General features: G+C 37.9%; 1 protein-coding gene across 3 annotated transcripts in view; it reads left to right on the top strand.

The window, feature by feature from the left end:
• Nucleotides 1-27,462, top strand: part of TRAPPC9 (trafficking protein particle complex subunit 9) — a 451,119-nt gene that overhangs the window by 35,654 nt on the left and 388,003 nt on the right. For all 3 annotated transcript variants that reach the window (XM_053951519.1, XM_053951609.1, XM_053951698.1), the window contains exons 10-15: nucleotides 7,040-7,166; nucleotides 10,704-10,849; nucleotides 15,963-16,048; nucleotides 23,227-23,353; nucleotides 24,924-25,056; nucleotides 26,287-26,450. In XM_053951519.1, coding sequence (XP_053807494.1) covers nucleotides 7,040-7,166; nucleotides 10,704-10,849; nucleotides 15,963-16,048; nucleotides 23,227-23,353; nucleotides 24,924-25,056; nucleotides 26,287-26,450 — 783 coding nt within the window. The remainder of the gene's footprint in view (nucleotides 1-7,039; nucleotides 7,167-10,703; nucleotides 10,850-15,962; nucleotides 16,049-23,226; nucleotides 23,354-24,923; nucleotides 25,057-26,286; nucleotides 26,451-27,462) is intronic.

The raw sequence follows: 27,462 nt of genomic DNA, 5'->3' as shown, positions 1-27,462 counted from the left end.
TCCTGCTACACTTCTTCCTGCCTTTTTTAACCCCCCCACTTTTAGAATGTCTCCCTGGAATTTGTGTTTTGTAGAGACAAGCCAACTTTATTAAATAACTTTGATCAAACTGCTTTATTAAGAGAGTGTAATTTATTTACCTGAATTATATATCTTTTAGACTTCGATTTTTTTTTGAAGTTTGAATGACATGGAGTAAACTAGCAACAGGAATAAAAGATTTAAATTCATTTGCATAGCAGTAAATATGAAACACAACAATTTTTAGTCATGTTATATGACAAAAATAATGTACTGTGAATCAAGTATTTAGCATTACAGGCCAGCCTGAAAGTCTCACACATGATTTATCTTTGCTTAGACTTGTGTGTCAGTGAGGTAAGACAAAAACTCCAGCCAATGCCATTGCCAAATTCTTAGGCTATGATCAATTGTTACAGTAAAGTAGTGCTTTTTTATGGCAAAGATTTCCTATTAATTTTTTGAGGTCGCTCATGAACAAAATGAAGTCTTTGAGCTTTAGCCCAAAATTGCTGTCTTCATGTAGGTACCTCTGATCTTGAAGAAGTGTGATTTCCCTCAGTTAAATGAGGGAAAAGATACAGGTGTCCAAATGGAGGCACATTGCAAGGTTTTTATTCCAGGGGGAAAAAAAAATTCCTTTGGGGAAGAGCTACTTCAATTGGCAAGATGAAGACATGAAAAATTTGTGCTGTATTATTAAGTGGTAATTTTTTTGTACCAAAGGAAGCTATTTTAGGAGGTGCTATATTACTGAAATTCAAATATATTTTATATGACATTTCACAGACTCGATACTGCTCTCTCACCCTAAATTCAAATTAAAGCACTGGAATCAAAGCTGCTGTTGAAATTGGCATTTCATATGGAAAAATAAATATCCATGTTTAAAAATGGATCATCCATGTACCTTAGTGAGCTCCCCATATGATGTCCATTGAGCGTGATTGGATGTGCCAAGGAAAGATGAGTGGGGTAGGAGTGACGCTGAAGAAATGTTTTTACAGAGGGATGGGAAAACTCAACTGTACATTGGGAGAGAGAGCTGACATGTTTTCATTTTAAGTTTTCAGACAGTTTCCCAGTTTTTTCAACAATTAAACCATCCTATTCTGAAGCAAGTTTAGATCACTGGTGGAGGCATTGAAATTTTGAATCCTGATAAACCTTTCTGGCCAAATTCCTGTGACGTTGCATAACAGTATATTGGGGAAAATGTTCTGCAGAAATCAATGTGGTGTTCTTTCCATCCTCTGCCTCTGCTTCTTCCACATGAAATCCAGGATCAGATGTGTTTTACAGTTATGCCATTGTATCTGTGAATATTTACAAAACCTGCCTTGCCCATAAGCAGCTTTGCAGCAGTCCTGAACTTCATTTATTGTTATAGAAGTTATCTGTGTCTACTTTACTTTTTGTAAAGATAGGACTCCTGGTATTCCTTAACCTGAAAAAAATTAGTATTGATTTCAGTGGTTTATATACTGATTTTGTGTGTACAAAATACATTTTTTTAATATTGAAAGTATGCAGACATCTGAAGTTCTGAGATATGGTGAAGAACCAGACACTGAAATTTTAATAGTGTCTTTATGAATTGTCTTCAGCTATGTCCCTTTTTTAAAGTCAGGTTTTAAATAGAAATATTTTTGTGCAAACTGGCTGGGATTTCATATGTATACATTTTATACAATCATTAAAAACCTTGTAATGGAAGACTGTGATGTGTTTAGTAGTCTCTTGCTATTCTTTTCCTCTGTGACAATCTTTTTAGAAGCAGAAAACATTCTGCTTCTAAAAGACAGCTATTTTTATTTGTGTCTAAAATGTTATTTTTTTCCCCTTTCCTGCAAAGTTAGTAGTAAATTGAGAACTTACTTTTCAAAGATGAGCTTTTATACAGCACATTACTGAATCCTTTGTGTGGGTGGGGTCAGTCTCTGATACAGTTCACGATGCTCTGTTCATTAAAGCAGGTCTAACTCTCATAGCATAGATTAATTATTTTCTTCTAGTTTCTGCTCTTTCCTCTGTCAAACAGTGAATTTTATTAGTCTCTGCTGTGTTTATTTAGAGCTTTATGTTGCTTGATTTCTTAAAGAACTGGGATTCATACTCTGCTGACTGCCGGTGCATTTCTCCATAAGAGCGGCTTTGGAGTCTGTGGGGAGCACACACATTTATTGCAGCAGTGGGATGAACACTCAGGGTTCCTGTGTTGCTGTCAAAGCAGCTTGTTCAAGTACGAAATTTCTGAGCAGTCTTAAGTTGTGTTTACCTGCTCCATGCATTTTTCAGAAAAATACTAGTGGTGCTGTTTGTTATCGAAACTGGAAAGTGCCATCACCCAATCCCTGTCAGAGTTAATGGGGTGGAGAAGCAGAGGGTGCTGCCTGCAGGGCAGAGGAGCTGCTCTGTCTGCTGAGTTCCAGCCCTGGTGATGCAGGAGTGGATTGATCCTGCAGGTCCTGCCCAGGTGCTTTGCTCACACCTGGCTGTGTTTGGGAAAGGGGATTGCCCTGAATACACAAATGTGCTGCTCCCTGCCCAAACTAGAGCTCAGGCACTGCCTGAAAGGCTGAGGAGCTTTGCACACCCCCTGCAATCTATGATTAACTGCAGAGTAAAAGGTGTGTAGTGGTTGCTGTCTGTGAATAATCAATTTCTACTGCAGCTCTTGTGAGGGTCTTAATGTGTTTTGTGGCCTTCTTGGAATTCTTTAGTTCAGAGAATCTGCATCTTCATGGCTGAGTGAGACTGAAGATTCCCCTGGAAGCAGACATGGACTTTCTCTTCTCTAGGGCTCACCGAGCAATTCTTATTTTGTGTGGGTGTGTGAATGAAATATCACAGAATCACAGAATAGTCTGAGTTGGAAGCAAGCATAAAGTTATCATCTCTGCTGTGGGCAGGGACACCTTCCACTATGCCAGGTTGCTCCAAGTCCCATCCAACCGGGCCTTGAACACTTCCAGGGCCAGGGCAGCCACAGCTTCTCTGGGCAACCTGTGCCAGACCCTCACCAGCTTCAGAAAATAGTTTTTTTTCCTAATATCTAATCTAAACCTGCCCTCTGTCACTCTGAATCCATTTCCCATTATCCTGTCACTACATGCTCCTGTAAAAAGTCTCTCTCCATCTTTCTTGTATGCTCCCTCCAGGCACTGGAAGGCCATTCTATGTTTATGAGTGCAAAAACTGCTTTTTCTCTTGGTTTATTTCTGTCATTAGACTGCCTTTTCTGTCTTGTTATATATTACTGTTAACTCATTGAGGAGATAAGTTTGAGTCTGTCCTGAGAGACTTGGGTCAGGACTGCTGCAGGAGTTCTCCTCAGACTTCTCCTTTGTGACCATTATTTGATGTCTTCTAGGGAGAAGGAGAAAGCTCAGCCAGCACAAAGCACCCTGGGCAATGAGGGTTTTTGTTGAAATGTTGATTCTAGGCCTATCACTGAGGTAAAATTGGAGTCAGAAGGTGTTGGGCTATTTGTTTTCAATATTTTAGTGAGCTCAATAAGGAAATCAAGTTGTTCCAGTGGGATTTGTGGGTCAGACAGGAAATGTTCCCTTTCTTTATTCCACCTGGCTGTAGATTGTTCTTCAGGGGACACTGTGACTTGATCAACACAACATCAACTAATTGTTGCCAAAGAATAAATGTTGTGTTTTTATTCTTTGCCTTAGTATTCAATGGGTAGTAACTGAACCCGAGTACAGCTATTTAAAATTTCTTCAGATATTAAAGAGCACAGTTATAGGAATTGTTTTCTTCTCATTTTTGGTGTTACCTGCCAAGACATGAACTGCTGTTTGTGTTACACTGTTAAATCACAGTTACTAAAGTGCTTAAAAATGTTAGTCTATAACTGACCTTCTGTTCTGTCCTGGTCTGATTTTTCAATGGCTCCATTATTGTGAAATACTGCTCCACATGACTGTGAAACAAGCAGAAAGTCTTGTCTTTTTCACATTTAGTAGCTTTCAATCACTAATGGCTTCTGACTGTGCATGTGAAGCTCTCAGATTTTTGTGTTCTCATATTAAAAGGTTTGAAGCAGCTTGGATGCAAAACCAATCCTTGTTATGTTGAGGTGAAGTGGTTGAGCAATGAAATTCTAAGAGTATGGGTGGACTTGCAAAATTTTCAGTTGTCAGAAGCAGTCAAAGCCCATTTGGTATGAAATGGGGAAAATACAGTGGGGTTATACTGAACAAACTGAGCAGAATGTGCTCACGTGCCAGTGCTGCCAGAGGCTTTGCTCAGCTTTCTTTGGTTACAACCATTCTGTGATCCTGGTCTTTCAGTGAGTCTGGAGAGAAAGTGAGGGGGAAAAAAATGTGAACATAGTTAATCCAGATGAGAAAATAAGCTGTCACTCCTCACTCAATAAATGAGTCTCTAATACCTACACAAGAGTATCCAGTAGTGCTCCCAGCTGCAGGACAGGCTTTTAAAGCTGCTGAGGTGAATTCACAGGTCACAGGATCAAGTGGTGATTGCCTTCCTGCTGACCTGTACAAGCATGAAGGCACCTGGTGGGTAAAGACCTCCAAGAGCAGCTGGTTTTTGTCTCTTCTTTTCAAAAAGGCAAGTGCTGGTGATAACAGTCACAGAAATCTCCTAATTGTGGGTCAGGAAGGAGGTTGAGGAGTTCAGTGGCTCCTCCCAGGAGGTTCTGTCAGAAGAGGATGTCAGGCAGCCAAAATCCGAGAATTCAGAGCTGCCAGTGAGAATTCAGAGCTGCAATGGCTGTAGCAGGTTTTTGGCAACCATTAGGCCACAGAGGTCAGGGAGCTGAGGTGCTCCTCGAGGGAGAAGGTTCCAGTGTTTGCTTTCAGAAGTGGCTCTTGGGCAGGACCAGCAGCTCTTTTGCATTGTGAATGCTTCCCATCGTGTCCTGCTGATGTGGATTCCTTCAGCATCTTGGCTGAGGTGTGGTGCTCAGAAAAAGGAGCTGAGCTGCTGGCCTGGCAGCAGCATGTTTAAAGCTGTGTTTCACACCACATCAACATAGAAAAATGGTTTGGTTTGTCTTTTTTCTCATGGAAAGTGTGGGGAGCTGCTACCAGGAAATAACCACGTGACTCAAAAATCTGTAAACAAATTCTTGTAAATGGCAGCCTGCTTTCTTTGAGAACAATAACTGACAGTGTTTCACACTAGGGAATGAAAGGCAGTGCTCTGGAGTGGCAGACCTTTGGTTTCAAGCACAATTAAGCACATGCTGTAGTATTACCTTCATCATTCCTGGTAGGTGAAGATTTCCATCTCGGTGGATTCTGCTTGCACTGTGTGCCCTTGCTCATAATATGGCAAATAACCTGAAAGTTTGATGGTAATACTCAGCCTTGAACCACTACAGTTCCTGGCTGTGCTGTGCTGCTCTGAGTATATATGGATGTCTAATTAATGTGGTTTTGGGAATATTCCCTACAGGCAATTAAAACGTGGGGAATGGCTCAAGAGACTGTTCAGTGAAACACAGACACGAGCAATGCAATTTGTCAGTTATGTGCCATTAATTCCATAGTGATGAAGGGGATTACAATCACTGTTGATTTGCTTTGAAGGTGTGTGTACTCCTTGTGGCTGTGGAACTCACAAACTGAGCTGGATTGGTGTGGGCAGCACAAACATTGCTGGATGTTTGTGCTTTTCAAGGCCCAAGATGGTGTTTTGGGCAGGTTTTGGTACTTTTGGCACAGTTTACAGGATATGTTTCTTTCACATTTTTCTCACTCCTCCCTCTCACAGCTGCTATGCAGCATTTTTTACCCTTTCGTAGATATGTTCTCACAGAGGTGCCACCAGCATAACTGACTGGCCCAGCTCTGGGCAGCAGCAGATTTGTTTTGGGGTTGTCTGGAATGGAGATACCCTGGTGTCTTCTCCCAAAGGCCACTCATTGCTACCAAAACCTTGCTGCATAACCCAGTACACCTCTCTAAGCAGGTTTATTTGGTAGTACTACTACTGATAACTAATTGTTATCACCCTCCCCTTTCCTATTTAGTTTTATCATTGGTATTTTATTTTAAGTTTCGATATTGAATAATTATTTTTATTGGTAGCACATACATGGAACAGCCTGGTCTAGTGGAAGGTGTCTCTGCCCATGGCAGCGGGGTTGGACTTTAAGGTTCCTTCCAACAGGCTATGAATATTCACTTTAAAGCAATATAGGTCTTTTCAGCTGCCTTATTCTCACCTCTAAACAAACACTGCCAGGCTTTTCTCTGTTTGCAGACTTCCATTTCATCAGAGAAATGTGGAATCATAGAATCGTAGAAAGATTTGGGTTGGAAGGCACCATAAAGATCAAATACAATTTTGTGTTGAGGCTTTATATTTCCAAATAGACTTTTTTTCTCTGGAGACACAATTTTATGTATTGTTGAAAATAACTCCTGGATAAAACTAATAAGCAATCATTGTACATTCTTGAAGATAAACCAAATAATATATATTTGTTTGAATGTTCTTGTATTTTTAAGCAAAACCAAAGAAAATCTTTCTTTCCTGTTGTTTTGATTTAGTAGCATAACACAGTACAATTATTTTGAGGATTAAATAGTTTTCACACAAGTTAACATCAAAAGTAATTTGTTTCTCTTCATTGCCTTTGATATTATTTAACTGAATGTTTCAGAGCAGTCCTTGTTCCCATACAATACTATTATTAATAACCTTAATATGTGTGATGCTGATTGTTTTGTTTGGATATATAGATTTAATAGGTGGAATTGTAAAAAATTGTATTTTGACAATAAAAAACCCTAACAAAAAGTAGGTGTAGACTGGCACTTGAAAAATTCTGAGAAATCTATAAAACTTTTTTGCTTAAGGTCACTTAATTATATTTGATCCATCTGTCAAGGTTGAACATAACTTCAAGTGCTGAATGAAGAAATTAGTTGACATGCCAGTTGAGTTATTTTGTACAAAAAAAAAAAAAAAAAGGCTATAGTCTCAATGAAATGTGAGTTTGAAATTGTTTTTCAATTTTATTTTCTAGAAAAGAAAGATGTCACGCAGAGCTTGGAAAGCTACACGGCAAAATGCCCTGGGACAATGGAAGTCATCACTCTTCCAGATGGTTTGAAGCTACCTCCTGTTCCCTTCACCAAACTGCCTATTGTGAAGTAAGACCAAAATACAATCTTTAACTTTTTCACAGTACCTGTCAAATTTTAAAGGATACTGAAAGGATGCAGGCATTTCACTTTATGCATGTGGATCACAGGAACATGGAAGAATGTCAAAATGTCAAATTGTTTTGAGAAGTTCTTGATCAAAAATAGAGCCTTTGACCAGAAAATACTTTGTGGCCTTTAGTTTCAGAAAGAGAGAAGTTTTGTTTTCTGAAGAACTGTCCTTCAACAGTTTCTTATTCAATTGAAAGAAGGTATTTTGCTGCAGCTGAGATTTTAGTTGAATACTTGATCATTTCAATACTGAAGGTCTAGGAGTTGGATGCAGTCTCCATCCACAGAGCTTGGAACTCACCTGGAAATGGTGCTTTTTGTAAAATTCCCTTTCCAGATGCTGCATTTTCAAGCTGGCACCTTCACTGGCCTGTTCTAAATCTCAGTTCCATTCAGGCACATCATGCAGTCAGGCCAATGAATAATAACTTGCTCAGGTTGAAGCCTGGCATGAAACATTAGAGAGAGTCAGAAAGAGACAAAGTAGCCACTGGGTATCAGTAATAGAAGACTGAAAGAAAATATTTTCTTTTGAAGGAAAGATAATTCCTATTCAGAAGAAGTATGCTGAATAGTGAAGAAAATGGGGGAAATGCTGATTGAATCCTCCTTCATGGGAGTCGTGATTTTAGTCATAGCATCATAGAACCATGGTATAGATAAAACTGGAGAAGACCTTTGAGGTGATCAAGTCCGACCATCAACCCATCACCACCACCATGTTCACCATTCAACCATATCCTCAGATGCCATGTCCACACATTTTTTGAACACTTTAAGAGATGGTGACTCCACCACCTTCCCAGGCAGCCCCTTCCAATACTTGACAACCCTTTCCATGAAGAAAATTCTTCTAAGATCAAATTTAAACCTCCCCTGGTGCAACTTGAGGCTGTTTCCTCTCATCCTGTCGCTTGTTACCTGGGAGAAGAGACTGGAAGAAGAGGCCAGTTAGATCTCTGGCAGGAGATTCCCAAGACTTCAGTGGGAAAGAATTCATGTCAAATGAAAATGTTTTGTATCCTGAAAGAAGGGGACAAACATATCCACACATTATCAACTTGTCTTGACCTGGCTGTGCTTGGAATGTTGGGAATAGCTCCTTCTGTTTTGCCGTGGGGCGTGGAACCCAGCATCAACTTTATTTACCATTTAAGAACTGCTGCTCCTCTCCTTCTCCTTTTTTTTTTTTTTTAATTTCTATAAAAGCCATAGTAATAAAATTTTTTGCTCCAATAAAATGTTAGTTGAATTTAGATATAAAGGCTCTGGTTACATCTGCCCAGCAGATCTGGTGTTGTAGAGCTGCCCAGCCCATTGGGAACCAGCTGTGCTGCTGGACTGCAGAACTCTCTGAGCTAAATAATGCTAATTTTTGTGATATCAATTATAAATGTGTGGAAATGTCATTTTGATGAATGTTGAATAACCTCAGCTTACGATTCAATCCATGTTAGAGCCCCCTAGAAACACACATTTACTGATGGGGATGACTTCTATTTACTGTTGGCATTTCATGGTCTAATGAGTTTTAATCCATTTAATGTGGGGTGCTTATTTTAGATGCGGATTTCTTAATCAAAATACTGTCAGACATGGAAATGCCACAGTGAAATAGGAACACAGTGGCAATGTTACCTTTTCTCCCCAGTACTTTAAAAGCAATAGAAGAGATTTGGCAAGGCAAAATCTTTATATTCCATTACTCATATTGAATATAAAATCATTATCTGGTATTTTCTCAGATAAAAAATGCAATATTCTGATTTTTATGGTTTACCTATGTTAAAGGTAATTGTCTTACTAATATATTTAAAAGCAGAAAAATGTCCTTTTCACCACTGCTGCTTTTAGCTGTCCTTACATACTTTCCTTACTACTTCAAATTGACTCAGTGCCATTTTCCCCCTTCCCTCTGTTTACTTAGTATAGTGGGATTTCTTAAAAAAAAAAAATTCCTTTTCCATCTAAGCAAGTTTTTTTTTTTTTTTTTTTAATTAACATTTTCCAAATACATGATTTTGATCTTCTGGGTAGCTAGTGAAATCATTTAGTAATTCTTTATTGTCACTCATTTGCATTCAGTGTTGTCAGGCCAGGGGACATGACTGAAGCTTTTCACTCAAAGGAATTAAAAAATCTGCCCTCTTCAGTGTCTGACCTGTGAGGGTACAGCTCTCTTGATATTGGTGTTGGAGGAACATTCCTTCCACTGTCATGCATTCAGGTAAAGCAGGTCATCCACCAGTATTTATATAATAACCAGAAGGAGCCAAAGTACTTTGCTCTGTATATCAAATAAAATTCCTTTTTATTACCTCTATATCAAATTCAATGTTTGTTTCCTCAAATAAGTATAATTCACAATTTTGCTTTAAGTCACATTCTAATTTGTAAAAAACTCTATCAGAAGAGGTTTTCAAATATGAAATATCAGGGGTCTCTTACAGTTGCCTTCTTATTCCTCAGGGTCGTTGGCATTTTTGATTTTGCGTATGATTTTGATGTTGACACTAAGTATCACCAACATGTACCATATGGATGCGATTTATTTCTTGTTCCACCTACTTTTAATGTTACGTAGTAATTTCTTATCAGGTGCTTTGTTTCACAAAGAGAACTTGTCTGTGTAGTGTTACTCTTAGAGCTTCAGTACTTTTCAGCAGAAACACATTATCTTGGTTTCTTGTGAGTGTCGACTTTCTATTAGTGTGATACTGATATATCTGTTCTTTATTGTGCTGAGTTCCTGATTTGAGGTAATTAGGTGTCCTACAGGTTTATAGAATGCTGCTGATTTTACTGAATATCCACCAATTTATTGCTTGTTCTTCTTCCCAACATTTAGTGTTTACTTTCACCTCAGCACTGGAAGAGCACTGATTTCCCTGCATGGCGTTGTAGGGAATTGGGTCTAGCAGGGATGCAATCTAATAAATCATTTGTTTTCTATTTGTGATTGCTTTCTGGTTGTTTAACAAAGCCACTCAAAGTTCTGGGACGTTTTCTTCCTTCCAGCACCTACTTTGCATTTTCACTGTATTAAAATCAGCTTTATTCACTGTGGAGAAGTTTCTTTATTTGTGTTGCCCAGTGAAATCTTGTCTGGATTCTAGTTTGGGTTTAACTTAAATATTTGGCTGCTTTCTGCACTGGAGTTGTAGTTCAGTCTGCACTCAAAAGTTAATAGCTGTATTTCAAATCACTGCTCTGGCTACTTTTGGTTTTGTTGGTTTCTAAAGAAGATTTTTCTCCTTTGTTATTTATTTTCTGAGAGCTTTCTGAAACTTCAGGTTCCTTTTCTTCCTTTTGTATTGTAAATGTTTGCTTCAAGTTTTGCATTTCAGGTATATTTTATTCTCAGACTGATATTTGATATTTATCAAGTTTTTTTTTTTTTTTTTTTTTTTTAACACAGTCACCTGTTACAAAATAGAATAAATGAAATAATTAGAAATTACTTTTATTCAACAGATCTGTGAAGCTCTTGAACCTCCCAACTAGTCTCCGACCTCACAAAATGAAAAGTTTACTTGGTCAGAATGTGTCAACCAAAAGCCCTTTCATATATTCTCCAATTATTGCACACAGTCGTGGGGAAGAACGAAATAAGAAAATAGGTAAGAATGATTTACAGTATTTTCTGTTATTTTGTTAAATTAGAGAATCTTCTGTGGTCAAGGAAAGCAAACCTGAACTTTGCTGTCTTTTATTTGAGATTACCCGTTTTTTAGCTTCAAATCCTGAAGGAACAAATCCTTTCTCTGGGGCAGAGTTTGATATTCAAAAGAGGAATAAAGTCTCATAGATGGTAATACTGATTTTTCAGAAGAGATAAACTAGTTTTATTTCCTTCTCAAACAAAAGAGAATTCAGGGAAAACTTAGTTCTGATGCGCTCTGCTTGGCAGCCACCACAGTTTCAGTGCCCTGGGGAAAATGCAGTGTTGTGGTTCTCCTTTCCCTATTCTGATTTTATATAAACTCAGAGTGATGAACTGTCTGATTGGTCCCTTTTACTCAAGGACAGGTCAGACAAGAGAAAGTTTTTAAACCCTCTTAGGAATATCAGTAATTTTCTTTTTATAAAGATTATAAAGCCTTTCAGTGCAGTAATTGTGCCATTGGAAAAAGATCAGAAGTTTGTTTTAATCCTGGATTAAGTTACAAACATTGGTAATTCTTTTTTTGGCTTTTGGGGTATCACGTACATGATAATTTTTACCAGAGGCATCAATGTCGGCACAAAAAAGATCTGTGTGACTGTGGAACAGAACTGATTGTAAAAACTTCAGAAATTTGCAGGATATTTTAACTTGGCTCCTTGTTCATCTGGACTGTGCCTATCTGCAGGGCCAGCTCTCCAAGAATCTCTGTGGTTTCCTCTTTCCAACAAAAATGGGCTGTGCCCCTGCTGAGGACCCTGGTTATGAGTAAGGTGAAATCCCTCACCCTGAGAAGAACATGCACATTTTCCAGTTGGGTTTATGGTGATGTGTATTTTCAATAAATAACTGAAGCAGGAACAGCTGGGATGTGCAGAGGCAGGGATGATGATCTGGCACTTTGGATGCACTTGGCTCAGTGTGACTTTGCTGCAGCACTACTTTGATTTCAAAAGAGAAAGGATAAGAAATTAAAAAAAGATTAAGAAGAATTAGTTAAAGGATAAATTGAAAAAATGTGCACATCTTAAAGTGCTCTCTTGATTTCTCATAATAATTTATTGAAAATTTAATTACTATTAAATTTTCAACATTTAATCTCTTAGCTATACTGTGTCGTGTTTTCTTCATTTAAATAAGACCTTATTCCCAGTTTTGTCATATAATTGTATAAAGCAGTATTCTCCTTTCTTGATGCATACAAAAGGAACCTGCATTTTTGAACTGGTTAGGATTTGTTTCAGTGCTTTGTGTACTGTAGGAGATTTGCATTTTACAGTGAACATTCTTCTTTTAGGGTTTTATTTAGCCTAAGGAGATGTCTGATTGCTTCTGATCCTGTACAGCATTTGTCTTTTGAAGTATATAAACATTGCAGTCACTGCTAAAAGCCTCTAATGTTTCAAAGTTTAGTGAACAAAAGAAAATACAAAATAAAAGCAGATACTTCCTTTGAAAGAAGCTGAGAAATTTATTAACTTCAAAATTAATGAGACTATTTTAATGGCATGTATTTAACATTAATTTAAAACAACAATAACAAATGAACTGTTTTTCTTACATGGAGATAGTACTCCATATTTTGGTTAAATTATTATTTTACAGCAAAGGAAATCAAGCACTGCTGACAAACCAAAGGGAAACAAAACCCATTTAGAAAGTCTTGAAATGTTTTCAGCTTTCAACTTGATAAGCTTTTCTGATTGGAAACAATAACAGGGATAATTATATTGCAGTTAAATTGCTTTAATAGCATGCTAGTTGTAAAAAATAAACCAACTGATTTTTGACATGAAATGTTTTGTTGGTTTTGAGTGCTGATAGTCTAAAGCAGGAAGAATATATAATATAGTTCTGTTAGTAAATCCAACAGCTCTGTCATACCTGTATTAGCTGATACAAATATAGCTCATTTTACCTTTCCTTTCAAAACCTTTTCCCCTAAGGAAACAAATGTGTAGCACTGCCCTGGCACATTTTTCACAGGGGATTTCAAACTTGTCTCAAAACCCTCCATTGATTCAGATTCCACCATGTCCCTGGGGAGGTTGTTCCACTGAATCACTGTTCTTACTGAAACAAAAAAGACAAAACCCCCCCCAAAAAAAACCCAAAACAAACAAACAACAAAAAAAGTAATAAAATAAAATCTCTTTCAGTCCAACTGGTGTCTATCACCTTTGATCTTCTTCCTGTGGCTCCTTGTGAGGAAAAAGCTTCTGTCCTCTTTATTCAGCCCATGAAGTTCTGGAATCTGTGATGATATTGCCCCTGAACCTTCTCTTCACCCCAAAGAGGATATTTCACTCCTTTACTCCTTCCTCTCCAGTCCTTGATCACCTTTGTGGTGCTTGGGATCCTCTCCAGTCCATCTGTGTCCCTCCCAGCTCTGGGGACCAGAACTGGGCACAGCTGTGCCTGACAAGCCCAGGGTGGAGCAGAGTGGTCACCTCTCTGTTGTGCAGTGGAGAAGCAGATGGACTCAGAGCCCAGCAGGGTGATGAGTGGAGGGATTGTCAGGCAGGGGTCTGTTACAGGGGAAGGATGGAACCAGGTCACTGCACGTACCAGGAGGAAGGTTCCTCCTCGTCCTCCTCCTCAGAATGTGACAAGTAGGACTTGCACCTTCTACAACAGGGGTGAGGTTCTGGAATGAGAAGGCCAAACAACTGATGAGGTGGCTGAAGGTCCTTCTGGGGCAGAGGGACCTCCTAAAGCAAGACCACCCAGAGTCTGCATCACAACCTCCTCCGTTAGCAGGAGAAGAAGGGTGGTCCTCATCGGAGACTCCCTCCCTTCCAAGGGGAGCAAAGGGCCCCATGTGCAGACCTGCCCAACTCAGGGGAGGTCTGCTGTCTCCAGGGGCTCAGGTAAGGGACATCACTGGAAAATTCCAGTCTAGAAAGACCCTCTGATTACTGTCTGCTATTGGTTGTTCAGACTGGCAGAAACAAAACAACAAAGAGAAGTCTGAGGCCAATCAAAAGAGACTTTAAGCTCCTGGGGCAGTTGGTGGAGGGATCAGGAGCACAGGGAGTGATTTCCTTGATCCTTCCAGAAGCAAGGAATAATATTTATAGGAATAGGCAGCTCCATTGATGCGTGCCTCTGAGGTTGTTGTCAATGGAAAAAAAAAAAGTGGGTTTTTTGACCATCTATCAACATGTGGCCTGCTGACACCTGATGGGATGAGCCTTTCTCAGATGGGAAAAGGAGTTCCAGCACAGGAGCAATGGGGCTTGGTGACAGAGCTTTGAACTAGCTTGGAAAGGGGAAAGGGAGAAAAGCAGGCTCCCCAGTGATAAACAACGGGATTTTGTGCCAAACCTTGAGGATCCTGATGGGATCCCTCAATCTGCTTCACCAGGTGCTGGCCACAAGGTACCACACCTGAAATGTTTCTACCCTGATGCCCACAGCATGAGGAACAAACACCAGCTGGAAGCTTTGGCCCAGGCCCAGAGGTTTGACATCATTGGCATAAGTGAATCATGGTGGGATGAGTCTTGGGCCTGGAGAGCCCTGTTGGGTGGTTGTGCTTTCAGAACAGCCATTCCTCAGTGTGGTGACAGAATGTGGAGATTCAGGACTGCAGTGCTGCTGTGCTACTGCACTTGCCCCTGTTGCTGTAGTAAACCACAGTGGTTAAATCTGTACCTGTGCAGGCTGTTTTGGGGGTTGCAGAGTGCACAGGACTTCATGGACACTAATAAGCAATTAAATATAAAATGCAGGGAACATCTCATATCACTGTGAATTTGAATGTTTTGTTTTAATCAACAGTTTTGCTTTTCAGGTTTCACAGTAATATAACCCATTAACATCTGTGGATGTATGTGTTTAATTTCCACTAGCATTAATTTGAGTTAAACATTTACATTAAGTACATCTCCCTTGAGCTCTCTAATATTGCCTGCAAAATGTAATCAGAAAGTAAATGATTGTGAATGTACAATTAGAGTACAGATTGCTTCAGCTGTGCATTAAAGTCTTAATATTGATTATCCAGGTTTTTTACTGGACATTTCCTAATATCCTACTAAAAAACTGTTAGCAGTGTATGTTAAAATCATTGGCTAAACTAATTGTGTATGCTATAATTTAGCTTATAATCATGATTTATTTAACAAATGTAATTAAGCCACCTTTTGTTTACTTGGACTGCAGATCCTCAGCTTGCAGGAAGAATCTTGCTACATTCAGTTTAAAGTCTGAATTCAGGTGCATGTGGTTCACTGTGAGAAATTTGGAACATAAACAGGAACTTGAGGGCTGAAAAGGTTATGAAGTGCTGATATAAAATAATCTTTTTGCATTGAACAATTACTCAGAATTTGCATCTCTGCTGCTGTCCTCCATAACCTCCCAAGAACCATAGAATTACAGAATGGTTGGGGTTGGAAGGGACCTTAAAGATCATCCAGTTCCAACCTCCCCTGCCATGGGCAGGGACACCTTCCACTAGTCCAGCCTTATCTGCTTAAATTATAAAACTCAAAAAAAATTACTAAAATTGGTAGAGTGAAGTATCTTTAAAGTTGACCTGTCTCTTGTGCTAAGATATAAACTGCAAGTACATCTTTTTACCTGGCCCATTTTACTTCACTGTCTCTTTATTTGCTCCATATAATCAGCTGTGCCTGTATGAGGACTTGTGATTTCCTTCTTCCTGTTGTGTTCATCTCTTACCTGGTTGATTCTTCTCCAGGTCTCCAATATCAAGGCCATGTGTACTCTACATAACTCCAAGTATGGAATCCTTTAAGTGTTGAACATGAAGGATGTGTTGAAGTAGTGTTTTGAATTGATGCCTGAGTTAATTTTGCCAATGAAGCACTGGGTCTTTAGAGCACTATTGTTGTGTTAATGAATGTTTCCAGTCCCTTCACCTATTGCGTTGCCTGGGATTTACAGCTGGTGTCACACAATGCTCTTGAGTAGGACTTGGGCTGTGGAGATTACAGAGAGATATTAAGCATTACAGCAATGTGACAGCTCAGCTGCTGCTGTTTATTTATAACTCTGTCATTAGGTAATTCCTACCTTAATTCTGTGATTATTCCTTGCAGACTTCCAGTGGGTCCAGGGAGATGTGTGTGAAGTCCAGCTGATGGTGTACAACCCTATGCCTTTTGAGCTCCGAGTAGAAAACATGGTATGCATCTTTCTAAGCCTTCACTTTCTGCTGTTTTTCTGAAGAAGAATCTCATTTGGACTTTCAGATATGTTTTTGTATAAATATTCTTTAAAGATGGTTTAAGCCAGCATAACCTCAGTTTAACGATGTGGTGTTAGCAATTTTCTCATATTTTTGGTGATGAGGTATTGAAAAGAAAAATCTCTGCAACTCAGAGTGTTTAAATGCTTTACTGGCACTGACCCATTCTGTACATTTCTGCACTGAGTATAACTCCTGCTACATGATTTGCATAGACTGGTTTTCAAGTAATAATAATACATGACACCTAATAATTATTGTACGCTTGCTACTGTTGTTTAAAAGGCCACATTGATCCTTCCTTTTCAAATTCCCATTTTGACCACAGTTTAAAAACCTGATGAACTAAAATAGTTACATCTGAGAAGCTTTGGGTTTTAATAAAAACTTCAGCTCATGGATTTGTTGTTCCCAGTGATTTTTGTTATTTAAAAACACTCTAATGTCAGATGATCATTAGGGATCAGAAGGGAGTGAAAAAAAAAAGCCAAACCACTGGAGAAATATGTGAGATTGGAAGGATCAAGCCCAAGCTCTCTACTACTTCAGTTGGCTGCTTGCAGTGTATCCTGAAAAAAAGGAAATAATGTTTTTTTTTCTTTCTTTATTCCAACTAACAGGATTTAAAAAAAATTGTTATCCATTTAAAGGTTAAAAGTTCAGTAACTACCAGACCAACTTAATATCCACTCAGTCCAAATCCAGCATTTTCCTTTATGTTAAATATTTTTACCTTTAGTATTGCTTTAAAGGTAAATCACATCTCTTAGAGCCCTTTGTTCTGTCAAGCTAATTGAATCAGCGTACATTTATTTGCTCATGATCTTTGTTTGGGTTTTATTTTTATTGACATGTCTATTGCAGTGTCTAGTCAAACAAGTCGACCTAAATTACTGGTAATAAACCACATATAATAAAGTGTTTTTCCATGGGAAGCGAAAGTGCCCAAAGATTTTGGTTTTATAGCACAGTAAAGTTAATTCTTGGAAGCTAACATGCTGCTTTCTCCAGCAGCATTTTCACTCACCCTCACAGAAGTATTCAAATGTTTTAGGGATTAACAGAAAATGTAGTTGTAAAGCTGCACATCAGAAGAGTCTCTGTGGGAATTAATTGATTAAGAACATTTTGAGTTACAGTCTAATTTGTATTGTGTAAGTAATGATGTTGTTATATATTTAAAAAACTTGGAAAATTTCTTAATGAGGGAATTCCTTCTGTGTGCTTACATGCACTCAAGAATTCAGAATGCAGTTATTTGTGGAGATCTGCACAACATCCATTCCCTGAGCAAATTAATTGTAGTAGCACCAATGCTTCTCTTTACTGTTGTCGTGATAAAGTTCTGTCTTGGAATTAACACTGAATTCCAGTTCCAGTGGAAAGCACAAGAGGAATTAATTTGCCAACCAGATGCAAATCACTGATTAATGTAACTCTAGTCAGTGCTTTGAGAAATTCTGCTCCTCACTAATGTGTTCACTTGGAGAAATTGGTTGATTTTGGTAGATTTGTATCTTTATCAAGACTGTAGCAAGTTGAGGAAAGTGCTTGTTCCCCTTGTTTTGGAATTTTAGAGACAATTTCTTTTGGAGCCAAGGCCAGTTTGGAGCTCCCCAAATGACAAAACCACTCACATCTGTTCAGCCTGGAGAGGAGAAGAATATTGGGGTAATTCCTACTGCTCTGCTCAATCCCAAAATGGGAAAGTGCAGCAAAACCAGAGCTGGGTTCATCCCAGAGGTGCCCAGCTAAGGATGAGAGTCAGGGAACGAGCTGCAGCCATGGGAAACCTCCCTCCCTAATAAAAACTCCCTTTTCCCAAGCACGAGGGGATCATACACTGGGACTGGTTATCCAGAGAGAACCTGACACCTCCATCTTTAGAAATCTTTAAAATTTGAGTGAACAGGATGTGAAAAACCTAAACTATCATCAAAGTTTTACCCCTGTTTTGAGCACTGGGCTAAACAAGATGACCTCTACAATTTCTTTCCAAGATAAGTTGTTGATTTTCCAGTGTCATCTGTGAACTTTATGGAATGTGGGAATAGGCATTACTTTGTCATAAGAATAAACTCCTCTGTTTTCATTTTAATAATTCAGAATGCCGGTTAATATTTTAAAATTATGTGTTTTATTATTAACATGTACTCATGCCTGCAGTCCCCATACCCTTTTTTTGTCTGATTTCTTGTCACATATCACATTCCTTCAGATTATTTACTCTCACAGACTCAGTTTCATAGCAAGTGTATCCTTTTCTGTCATTTAGTGGCAGTTTCAACTTGTTTTTCCCACAACTTTTTTCCTCCTGCCTGACTCAGCACCTCATCTTTGCAAGATCATTCAGGCTTGTTTCCAATCATCTTTGAGTTCTCCACTGCTTGGTTTAATTTTTCTTTGTCCTTTCCATGCTCCACCACTCACCAATATATAACTGTACTGAAATCTACAGTCTTACTTATTTTTTTTAAATTTTACCCTTTCCCTCAATTTAGATTTGTTGTTCTGATAAATTACTCATTTCATGAGTTAAATGAAATCCAAGCTTTTGCCATGGTACTTTTCCTACTGTGTCTTTCTGTTTGTTGAATTTCTCTTGTGATGGTAAACAAGTTGGTATTGAGCACAGGTTGTTAAGGAGAATGATTCCCCATGGAAAGGCTTCCAGAGCTTTTTCATTAATTGAAGTATTAATGCTGAGTCTCTGTAGGTTAATTGAGGTGTGCTTAAGTAAAAGGCATTGAACTTCCAGGCTTGATGTGAGACTGTGGACATGAGACTTTGATTAGTGTTGCTCTGATGATAAACCCTGAACAACTGATTTTCTTTGTTATTTTATTTTATTGTTCTCAAGGATCTTGGCCCATTTTTGTTGTTTTTACTGTTAATTTCCTGTCACGAATATTCCTAATTTGGGACTCTAATTAGGTACCTATTCTTAATTCCTGCCCCATTTCTGTGTTCATTTTCTGTCTTCTTCTATTTCATGTTTCTGTTTTGTCCATATAGTTAGAAGGCTGCTCCAATGGAAAGTGCAGGAGTGTTTGTAAAATGACAAATGAAAGTGTTCAATCATGGAGCATGGCAGTGATTAGCTCCCACAATTGTGTGAGTCAGTAAAGTGAAGCAGGAGAGATCTTGGGTTTGATCAGAACAAATGCTTTAATTAAACTCAGCAAGGACCTTAAATCAGCAGAATGAGAAACAAAAATGAGCCCAACCAGAACTGGCTGTGATGGATTAGACAGAATATTCTTGCCATGCTGGTGCTGGGGTGCAGGTCACCTGGAGATGGGATGTTCAGCTGTACATCTGTGCCACCACTTCACCTTTTCTGCCAGGAGTGTTGATTTCTGTACAGCCTTCTTCAGGTCTGTGAATGATGGCCTCCAGCCCTTTTGCAGTTTGTCCTGCATTTAGTGCCATTACTGCACTTTTCTGTGCAGGAAAATATGATCTTCACGTTTCAGGCCTTCAAAAAAATCCAAAAAATTCTGGGAAATCTCCAGTGGATTTGTTTTGCATCTTGAGACAAATGCAAAAAGCAGCTGATAGTACAATCTGGGAAGATCTACTACTAAACTACATATGAAGATGCAATGCAAAATGTTAAGTTCTCTAAGATTTTAACTACTTTTTCATCTTTTTTAGCAAGTTTCCTATTAAAAGCAAAAAAAAAAAATAGCTGAGACATTTTGAGGTAATGTTATGTAATGAGGGAAAGCATTTTCTCTCCTCTTGCTGTGGAAAATACAGCCATGGTTCCAAGAAAGCTACAAGATTTACAGTGTAAACTGTATTTAATAAATAAATATCAAGAAATAAAAAAATGCTACCCCCTAACCCATGGGAATATTATAATTTATAATACTTAGTTATTATTCAAGAATTAAGTATTTGTTCTGTGGTTCTCCTTCTGTTTGGGACCTGTATTTATTTGAAGAAAATCAGGTGTGGTATTTTGATTAATGAGGCTTTAAATTGTGCTATTAGTCAAGAGCTCTATGTTAATGTTTAAAAAGAGCATCTAAAATTTTGGTAAATCTGAATGCATAATCAGTTCCACAACTTTGCTTATGATGGTTTAAATTGTTTCCATGCACTGCTCTTTTCTGAGTTCACATCTTTTGCTGTTTCTGCTGTCTTGAGAGAATATTTAATTACTGCTACACTACATTTAGTGGAGACTGTATTAGTCAAGAATGTACACAGAAGGGTGAAGGGGGAAAACGAATAAAGATGGCTGTGTTTGGTGTTTTTCTAGGTCTGCCTCAAATAACCATATTAGAAATGGTAGGGAGAATTTCCTTTAAAATAAATACTTGATGGTTTTTGTGTGAAGTATTTGACAACATGGTATACAAGTATGTTCAGCATGGAAACTAACTTTGAAGGTCGTGTTACTTTAAAAAAAGAATGATTGCATTTTGGGATTGGTAAGTAAAGCCTAAAAAAAGCAGTTACATACTCATGTTATTTTAGCAGCATCCCCAAATGCTGCCATTTACATGCAAGTGGTTTTGTTCCTCTAAAACTGAAATGAGATTTGAAGTGATTGAAAGACATGCTGTGATAAAAGCATGCATACATTCACTCTAAGACAATTTCAATTGTTTTATAAGAATACAAAGAAATGTAAACATTTTTTTTTATGTATATGACTCATATATTCCCTGGAGGAAACCTTGGCTTTGGATGATCTTTTCCTATAGGGTCAGAAAGAGAAATTATTACCAAGTGGTGACTAAATGATTACGAAGTACTACTACTTGAAATAATGTAATAATAACTCTCAGGACAAGAAATCTGACACATTTCCCTACTTTTGGTGATGTGGCTGAATTTTTTTAGTTAATGGATGTGAGAGTACTTCAGCCTTTATTAGGTTTTCACTGTTAAACTGCAAAACTTCAGGCACCAGAGGGCAATATTGGGCAAATATTGCAGAACTGTGCAATTCAGCAAGTTGTGCTCTTGAAATCATCTTTCAGACATTCTAAGATATGTCAGTGTCTTTTAAAACTCACTTGTGTGGCCTAAGTATTAAGGGTAAGTATCTTGATTTCAACTCATATCTGGAAATCTGAAGTCTAGGTGATTTTTGTATTGATCTTTCCCCCCCCATTTCTATGAATTTTAATGCTTTCTTAATGTCTTTACTTTTCAAAACTTTGAAGTTTTACTGAACAGTGGAACTCTGAAAGTGGGGGAATTGACTGCTGCTTTCTTGTTTTTATATTAGTGCACTTGAAGCTCTTCAATTTCTAGTCCAGGCATATAGTGTGTGCTTAGTGCAGGTGTTTTGGCATTTGCATTGTGTTTGTTCTCTAAAAAATCCCTTTGTTTTCAAGGTTGGCACTACATGTTAGAGACTATTTAGGGGTCCCTGTCAGTTTTTTTAATTTACATTTTCTACAGCTGATACTAAACAAGACATTGGAGGGTTTGTGAGGTTTTTTTATCACTATTTTGCAGGACTTGAAGTCCTTGGATGAAAGTTTTTAGTTGAAATGCATCCTAAATAATTCAAATATATTTGAATATTAGGCCAAGTGATAGATCAGTGGTTTTGAGACTAAAATAAAGTTTAGAAGCCTTCTGTACCAGTTTTAAAAGTGAGTTCTGGAGAGTGTTTGGGTTAGCTTTTGTTTGTGTTCTAAGGTTTGATTCAGCCAAAGCAAAAGCAGCAGAATTGTGGTGAAAATTGAGGCTACATCAGTGTTAAAGAGAGAATGTTCATCCCATTTCTGAGGGGTGAATCCCACTGGAAGGATTTATGTGGGAATCAAAGAGTCTCAATGCTCTGATACACTGGGTAGTGAATATTTAGAAAGACAAAGTTAGGTTTTTCTTGTGTTTTTGTGGATGGTTTCTGACAGCTGAAGTCTGCATGTGAAATGGGAGGAAAATAAAAATTCAGTAGAAATGAGGATGTGGCAGAATATTTACTTATAACTCAAGTACAAGGGTGAAATGGAATTTTGTGCAGTGTCAAGGACAGAGCTCTCTAATGCAGCTTTCCACAAAGCCAGAGTAGCTTTGGCTTTATTAGGTGCTGTCTCGAGAGTGTCAAGTCTATGAAGAAGTAATTGCTAGAACAAAGATTTTACAGATTTTGGCAATGTTATGTGTTTTTCTGTGGCTCAAACCATCAGTTTTTTATTTCTCTTCACAGAAGTATGTTCCTCTTTAACAGCGTTCTCAGTTCAAATTAAGCATCCATACAGAGTTGAGATTTAATGCAGTTGTGCTTACTGCTTTTATTGATGGATTCTTTGTAGCATCTTTATTCAAAAATAAAAACAAATATGTGTATAGAAAAACAACGGGTAACTTGGATTTATATGCTTTCCAAAATCAAGTTTACTTTTAACAGCACATTCTATGCTCAATTCATTAGCCAAGCTTAAAGAAAACCCCCAGTCTACTAAGAACAGTAATGCTGTGTTCAGAAATTTCTTCAGTGTTTTTTTTTCTGCTTCATTTCTCGTTTTGTCCCATGTTTTAAATTTAGAATGCTAAAAGATTTCTCTGACACTAAGGGAGTAACTGCAGGCATTTAGGTTTGAGAGGATCAGTTCAGCAAAATGAATGCATTATTCCAACTCACTGAAATGTTTAGGTTGGATGGTTAAGCTAGACTTGCCCTGTTATCTCTAAATACAATTTTTTTTTTCCTCTTAGAAAACATATTTTGGGCATGTAATTAAAGCTAAGCAAGATCTACGATTGATGCTTGATTTCCACTATCTATCAAATATTCAAGTTAAAGTCACAGGTACAATTAGATGTAGGTACAAAACAGCACCATGCAGATGATATCTGTGATTTTTTTTACTGTGCCTGGGTGTAAATTTTTATTAGTTTTTCATACGTCATTCCCAGCTCAGTTCCTGGAACACGTTTCCGTGCTGAATACAAATCCTGCTGTAATTCTGGATGCACGCTGCAGTCACTGCAACTCAAACCCCAGAATAACTGCTATGAGTAAATGGGAATAAATCATAAAAGTTTGGCTGATGTAATGCATAGGATTAAAATATAAGTATGTAGCATAAAAATATAAGTGTATATCATAAATGGTTTTATCTGTATAATTTTTTTTTCAGGGTCTCTTGACAACTGGAGTAGAATTTGAATCTCTCCCTGCTGCCCTTTCCCTCCCTGCAGAATCTGGGCTCTATCCCGTGACTCTGGTTGGTGTTCCCCAAACCACAGGGCAGATCACTGTCAATGGTAAGGGACTGACACTCACTCCTTGTTGGCAGAACAACCTGAGTTTTACACCCCTGTGGGTTGCATGGCTTTGTTTGCCACGTGTGTGTTCACCACTCTGAATTCTCCTCAGTAAGTAAAAGAAAAAAGGAACACAGGGAATCTGTTCCCTGTACCAGGCTTCATTAAAAACAGCCTGATGAATCACTTGGCTGCAGCAGCAGCAACAAGCACATTCTTGGAGTATCTCATGTGTGAGAGGAAGAGGATAATGAACTCCAGCTCCCCTTTATTAATGCTTTCATTTGGAAAGCTTCTGAGGAGGATTACTTGAACTTTTTTCTTAAGAATGCAGAAGATAATCTTGCAGGTTTTTTTTCTTTAATTAATCGTGTTCGTGTAAGATTACAGAAATTTTTGCAGATTGCTTCCGTGGAAACAATTTAGCCAGGGTGTATGGCCTGCTGCAGTCAAGATATCATTTCATTAATAAGACCAAATAAAACTGTGTTTGTAGTAAGGAAGAAAATTAAAGAGCTTTTACAAAAGGCTAGCAGACCTAGAGAAGGAGGCATATGTGGAGAGGATGGATTCTACATGTAGTAGGAGTGAATCATACCAAATCAGATTTTTAAATATGTCTTCCTGGAATGCAAAGTTAGGATACAGGATAAGAACCATTTTAGTAAAGCTAAACACTAAAAGAAGATGGCTTTGAACGTGAAGACACTCTGTTCTCACTAAGTTTTTCTTAAATGCTTTTGTGTCTGCTCATAAAACAATTTCTCATGTGATTTTTTTTTTCTCAGAAACTATTTCAGTAAATACAGAATAGCATCAAAGCATTCAGAACATTTGTACTGTAGTTGTCTCCTTTTGAGCTCCACATACTAAAAATGTATTGCAAGTAGAGGAGTTGATTTCTGTACTTGGCAGCTTTTTGTGTGTCAATGTATCAAATTTTCCTTCAGATATAACTCATAAATATTGCCTGGTAAGGAATCAGCAGAGAGATATTTTTCCACTAAATTGAACTTTTAGAAGTTGTGGTCTTTCATGGCAGGTGTTTGTATTTATGCCTGCATATTTTTTTCCATTAATAATTTCCTTTAGGATTCTTTTATCCTTCTGGATGTAGTTGAGATTCTTTTCCGTAAACATTTTTCTGAGGAAACAGGGAATGTATGTTGAAGGTTGACATGTTTTATGTGCCCCAGGGAATTTGGTGACAGGTATAAAATGGTGTCCATGCTATGACTTGTGATGTTGATCTTGTAAAGAATTCTGCAGAAGTTACCGTAATGCATTGTAGAAATCAGAGGCTCTTTGCAATTTCTTTTATTTTACATGCCACAGATGCAGAGGTGACCATGTGTTGTTTGTACATTGTCAGGTAGTTATTAATGTTGTTATTTCAGGGGTTTGAAAGTCCTGTACACATTATGTGTCCTGAGAAGATTTTCCTGTGGAGAAGGTGGTGATTTGGGTAGCAGATACATTGACAAGATCTGGCCAGTAGACTTAGTACTTTCAGACCTGTCAGAAAACAGTACAGTTCACAACACAACTGGTGTTTTCTTCCAAAACTCAGGTTATCATACTTCAGTTTTTGGAGTCTTCAGTGATTGCCTTCTGGACAATCTGCCAGGAGTGAAGACCAATGGCTGCACTGTTGAAGTCATTCCAGCTTTGCCAAGGCTGCAGATCAGCACCTCCCTTCCAAGGTGAAAAATTGAATTAAATGATAATTTTACTTTGTTGTATTTAAGTGTTAGTCACATGCTGAATTAAAGCTCTTCCACCTGAGTGTATTATCAATGCTTGAGTAAAACAGGACATAATTTAAATCTGCATTATTTGCTTTAGAATACAAATCTGAAGTTTTTGTTTTACTGCTTGAAACCATGGAATTTCACAGAAATATGCAGAAATAATTTTGCAATATTTTTCGTGCTCAAATATTTGGTTTTGGGCAAAGAGGGATGTATCAAGCCAAGAATTCACTGTTTATATCTTAACAATCCAGTGTAGGCATGACTGTTAATTCAGATCAATTATCACAGAAGAAAGGAAAAAACAAGAGAGAAAAATATACAGAAGAAGAATCACTAATGTACATTTATACAGTAACTGAAAACATCATTTGTTTTGCATTTTAGTATGCAATTCCATGATAATTTTGTCTCAATATGAGGGGGGGAAAAAGAAATTCCTTCTTCCCTTTCACTCCACATGCTCCAATTTCAGAGCTCTGAAATGCTAACAGTACATGACAGTACATTCTGAATGATGAAAAAATACTTGGTTGAAGTCCTCATCACAGATACGTTCTGAAAGACTGAAATCTGCTCCTGTTTGTGGAGGCTGCTTGTCTTGTGGTAAGGAAGGACAGGATCAAAGGGAAGGATGGCAGGAATACCTGCAAAAGTGGAATTATTGGTCATTAATCTCAGTAACTTCTGTCCTTCTATCCTTGATGCCTTTTGACCACTCTGCATTAGCACAGGAAGTACAGTCAGGAATGGAACCTCTGCCCATCTGTCTTGTTCTGCAACCTCCTTCCCTCAGTCATGCTCCAAAGAGTTCACCTCTGGTCACTGTTTCACCTTTCACACTGGGAATTTCTCCCAGGACCTGCTGCTGTGAGGTTTATGCCCTGCACTGTCCACTAAACCTGCTCATTGTAGCAACCTGCTCTTGAATTTTGTTTTCCTTTCCCCTTACAGTTTTTGCAGGTAGTTTAGCAAGCTTTCAGAGTTAGAATATGTATTCTATATTGCTTGAAATCTGACTTGTCTTATGCATAAATTATTAATTTTTGTCCTCATGGGAATGGAAAATGTTATTTAGTGTCTTCAATAGTAGTTTCTGAGTCTTCCAAGAACAGTGAATGGAATAACCAGGACAGACTTTTAACACTTTCATCATCATAATTTGTTTGTCACATTTTGTAGATCTGCTCATACACTTCAGCCTTCTTCAGGGGATGAAATCTCCACTAATGTGTCTGTCCAGCTGTACAACGGAGAGACCCAGCAGCTCATCATTAAATTAGAAAATATTGGAACAGAACCCTTGGAGAAACTGGAGGTGACAGCAAAAACAGTCAACACCAAGGGTGTGTATGCTGATGGAAATAATCATGCTGACTTCTTTGTTAGAAGGGAGATTATTTGTGTTATACTTCTTTTAGGTCAGTGTAGAATAAATACCATAGTCTCCATTACAGAGCTGAAATAATTCAGTTTGATTTTATTGTAGGAATATAGAAATGAAAGAGAATGTAAGAAAATGTAGAAAGATGAAGGAAATTGTAGAACCATCTCTGTGTTAAAGGGTCACCTGCTTTTTAAAAATCTATATTTAATTGCAGTGTTACTTGGGGAAAAAATCCTGAGGCAATTACTGGTAAAGAGGAAGAATCTTGGGTCTAAATTATTTTCTTATGTCTAAATATGCTGATTAGTTCATTAAATAAATTACTATTAGCAGTAATGTTGTCCTACTTGAGGGAGTGGAAGTAAATAAGCCTGTTTCTATCTTACTCAGTGAGCAGTAAAAAAAAAAAGGAGAGAAGACTTTAAAAGACAAGGCAATAAATAAAATAAGCTATTGTGAGTTAAAAGAATAATTGAAGCTGTGGATGAAATACAGCACATCCCCTGTGTACAATTAATTCTCTTGAAATGCTCTGTCCATGTTAGTATTAAAAAGTGGTCTGATAGGTGACTCCTGCTTTTGTTTTGTGATTTTTTTTTTTTTTTTTGGTTTGTCCTCTGAGGGATTGTTATGGAAATTATCTAAACAGAAGTACTGCAGGTGACAAGCAGCATAATCTTTACTGACAGTAGAAATACCTTATTTTATTGCAGGTTTTATTCTGTCAGTGCCAGAACATTTAAATTCAGTGTGATACCTTGTGATTTCTGTTCATTTCAGTATTCAAGCTCATGATTTTTTTTATAACAGAGTATCCCCTTCTCCACAGCCTCAGAGAATAGGAGTTGCCAATCATCTCAAAATACAGTTTTGGTCTGAGACTTGTTACCAGGAATAATTTTAGAAGTTGAAATGTATGATGACGCACTGTTCTTATTTCAGAAATTCCAACATGCTCCTCCTGGGCCAGG

The sequence above is a fragment of the Vidua chalybeata genome, chromosome 1 (assembly GCF_026979565.1).
Source record: "Vidua chalybeata isolate OUT-0048 chromosome 1, bVidCha1 merged haplotype, whole genome shotgun sequence".
NCBI classification, from domain to species: Eukaryota; Metazoa; Chordata; class Aves; order Passeriformes; family Viduidae; genus Vidua; species Vidua chalybeata.
Note: the sequence above shows the minus strand (reverse complement) of the source record. Positions and strands in the feature narration are given on the sequence as shown.